General features: G+C 42.6%; 1 protein-coding gene across 1 annotated transcript in view; it reads left to right on the forward strand.

Moving 5' to 3' along the window:
• Nucleotides 1–3,102, forward strand: part of LOC104495513 (ceruloplasmin-like) — a gene marked incomplete at its 3' end in the record, with an annotated part of 10,913 nt that extends 7,811 nt beyond the window's left edge. Inside the window, exons 6-10 of the mRNA XM_010138489.1 lie at nucleotides 65–230; nucleotides 1,194–1,333; nucleotides 1,931–2,071; nucleotides 2,193–2,404; nucleotides 2,952–3,102. Of these exons, the coding sequence (XP_010136791.1) occupies nucleotides 65–230; nucleotides 1,194–1,333; nucleotides 1,931–2,071; nucleotides 2,193–2,404; nucleotides 2,952–3,102 (810 nt within the window). The remainder of the gene's footprint in view (nucleotides 1–64; nucleotides 231–1,193; nucleotides 1,334–1,930; nucleotides 2,072–2,192; nucleotides 2,405–2,951) is intronic.
• Between the last annotated feature and the right edge of the window lie 387 nt (nucleotides 3,103–3,489).

Consider the following 3,489-nt stretch of genomic DNA (forward strand, 5'->3'; position numbering starts at 1 on the left):
GGGAAAGAGAGAACAAAGTACAGTTCCTTCTCCCTGGTTTTCTCTACCCTCTCATTTTTTCCAGGTGGTATGCAGGCCCTTTTTGAAGTAAAAGATTGTCAGAAATCCACAAGAGATCACAATGAGAGTGCAAAGATAAGACAGTACTTTATTGCTGCTGAAGAGATCATCTGGAATTATGGCCCATCTGCAATGAACCATTTTACAGGACGAGAATTAATTGCTGACAGGTAAATGCTTCCAATTAAGGAGTTTTTCGTTGCAGGCAGAATTGATACAAGCATGCTAAATAAGGTAAGCCGTATGGTAGAACTGACTTTTAAGCAGAATTTCTCATTGTCCTCACCTCTGCTTAAATATTAATGCTAGGATAAATACCAGATAAAATCAGGTCTATGTTTTCCTTGTCATCTTAACTATAAATTTTGCTGTAACGTTAGTAATTTCACTGCGATGAAGAAGAATTGTAATGTCATATGTCGGCAATGACCCGTGACAATTCAAGATGGTTGGTAACTCTGAGTTAGAGAGCAAAGCTAGGAATTCATGATCATCTCCTTAACTGATGAAAATCATGCCAATGGCATCTCAGCTAGCAAACAACTTGCAAGAGATAAGTTTAGCCTTTGCTCTGTGTTTACATATTTAAGACCTGGACCACTGAATACATTGATCCCTCAGGTTTTTTCATCTGTGAGTTAAAGAGTACTTGCCTGCTTCTCAAAGGTCGAGGCACTGTTCATTGTTTGAATAGTGCTTGTAAAACATTGAAAGGTGCTTTTTTGAAAAGTAGAAGTGTAGACTAAAACTCCTCACTTTCTATTTAGATGTTACATATTCTTTCTCTTTGTATCACTATTGTTGAGTTATCTGTAACTTTTAATGAAAAGAGTAAACTTCAGCTTACAAAATGGTGACTAGGAATCATTGATGGGTCTATAAGCGTGCTGGCTTTATAAGGGCAACACAGCACAGTGCTTTTTTCCTAAAGAGAAGTTAGTGAGGGATAACAGCTTCCTGGACATCTTTATATGGGACTGCATATAAGCGTGTGGCCAGATCACTGAAAGGAACCCAAAAGACAAACTCAGCGTGTCATACCTCGGAAAACAGGGCTGAGATCCTGACTGCCTTTGTAAAGCTGAGCATTAAGATTTGAACTGTTGGTATCTGTTGCAATTTCTTTTACACAGTGAATCTCGCATGTTCTTTGAACAAAGTGAGACAAGAATTGGTGGCTCTTATAAAAAAGCCATTTACAAAGAGTACACAGATGGTTCTTTCACTGACCCTAAAAAAAGACTCGCAGAGGAAGCACATCTTGGACTCTTAGGTAAGATATCTAAAATTATTTAACATCAAAGACTTATGACAGTAAACTAGCACTTCTCCTGGCTAGCCAACAGTGCCCCTCCATCTCCAAGGACGGGGTGCTTGGCTCTCCCTGCCTCCTGCAGGTGCTGGTGCCTGTGTTGTCTTCCAAGAAACATCTCAGGGTGTAAGAAAGCTCTTGAAGGCAAAGCTGTGGTGATCCCTAACTTGCCTGTGAGAACGTGCCACGGTCTTCTAAGGCCAGGCTCTGAATTACAAGGCCAGACTAGGCAGGTCTAGCTCTGTTTACAACCTGGCTACTTCTGGCATGGCTCTGGACTGAGTTTGAGGTTGGTGCTAATGTCTGTAGGTCCCTTTCCAAGGGGAGGCACTGTCTGCATGTCTCACCAGTCCTCCATGAGGAACTGGGAATGGAACAGGCGAGTTGCTGCTGGGCTGCCATGAGATTTGTGTGCCGGAGAGCTGTGGCAACATAGGCCCAGGGACAGTTCCCCGTGCAATGGGCAAAGCAGCCAGCTATTGATTGCTATAAGCTCATGGCCATCAGTACATCACTTGATAGAAACATCTTGTAATTAGATCATGTGCTTTTTTCTAGGACCTGTTATCAAGGCTGAAGTGGGTGAGAGCATCAGGGTGACCTTCCGAAACAACGCCAGCCGCCCATTTAGCATTCAGCCCCATGGCGTGAGTTACCACAAGAGCGACGAGGGTGCATTGTACGGTGCTGCCTCCAGAGGTGCGCCCGTAGATGGGGATCCCACCAGCATCAGAGCAAGCTGTCATACATGTCGATGCATTAAAGGTGATAAAATAAACAGTTCATTAGGCATAATTCCTAATGTTGATTTCTATGATAGGTACTGAATCTCCAGCCTCTCATGTGAGTCCTGGTGCTACATTTACATATGAGTGGAATGTTCCAGAGGATGTGGGTCCCACAGACCAAGATCCAGACTGTTTAACCTGGCTTTATTACTCAGCTGTGGATGCAGTCAGAGACACCAGTTCTGGCCTTGTGGGTCCTCTCCTGGTGTGCAGGAAAGGAGCTCTGCTTCCTTCTGGAAAACAGGTCAGTCGAAGAAGAAAAATAGACTCTTTAAGGTCTCTTCCAATCAGACGATTCTATGATTTGCGTCATTGTAGCTGAATGTGCTTTCTCCTCCTGAATTGTGCCCTCAGGGCCTGCCACATTAATGACTGCTCAGCACTATGGCCTCTCCACATCACAGTTCCACCCATGTGCTGAGGGGAATACGTAAAGTTAAGAGAGTGGTTTTGGTTGACTCCAGACAGACAGACACTGTGTTGTGAAACCACCACTGCAGTGAGCAACCAGTCTCAGGATGAGAATGACTAGAAAAATGTGGAGACTTTAAAGACCAAAACACAGATACATTTCAGGAGGCCATTCCGGCTGGTAGAAGGAGCATTAGCAGCAGATATCTAGTCACCAGATATAGCAATTGGAGAGCTTTGAGGTTATCAGAATTAAGTAGCAATGTATCCTGCTTTGTCAATTATACTCATAAATTATTATGCACATTGATTTTTTTTTCTCCCCTGACATTTTCTGTTCACTCATTTCTATTTTCCTTCATGCTATTTCTTCTCAACAGAAAAATGTGAACATGGAGTTTTTTCTACTTGCTACAGTGTTTGATGAGAATCTGAGCTGGTACTTGGATGACAATATTTTGATGTTTACACTAAATCCTGATAAAATTGACAAAGATGATGAGGACTTCCAAGAATCTAACAAAATGCACTGTAAGAAACTTATTAGTCAGATATTCACTTCTAGAATAAAGTTCCTGATCTCATGTTGGAGACTGGGAAACTGTAGAGTGGCAGAGACGTTTCATTCCTTTCCATCAGAAACAAAACCATGCTTGAATGCAATTAAATTTCAGCTAAATGTGGTGGTTCAAAATATGATGGTAGCTGTTCAGTGTCTTGCATGGCAGTTGAGCATTTAGCACTGTTATGTACTACTTTGAGCAGACCTACTAGAATTAGGTCTGTAGCCCATGTGCAGCCCCTATGAATGCATCCTGGCAGCAAGAGAAAACTGCCCTCTGACCTACAGATGATGTGGCTGAAAGTTTTCACAGAATCGTAGAACAGTTGAGGTTGGAAGGGACCTCTGGAGCTCTG

This window comes from Buceros rhinoceros, unplaced genomic scaffold (assembly GCF_000710305.1).
Source record: "Buceros rhinoceros silvestris isolate BGI_N320 unplaced genomic scaffold, ASM71030v1 scaffold17456, whole genome shotgun sequence".
Taxonomy (NCBI): Eukaryota; Metazoa; Chordata; class Aves; order Bucerotiformes; family Bucerotidae; genus Buceros; species Buceros rhinoceros.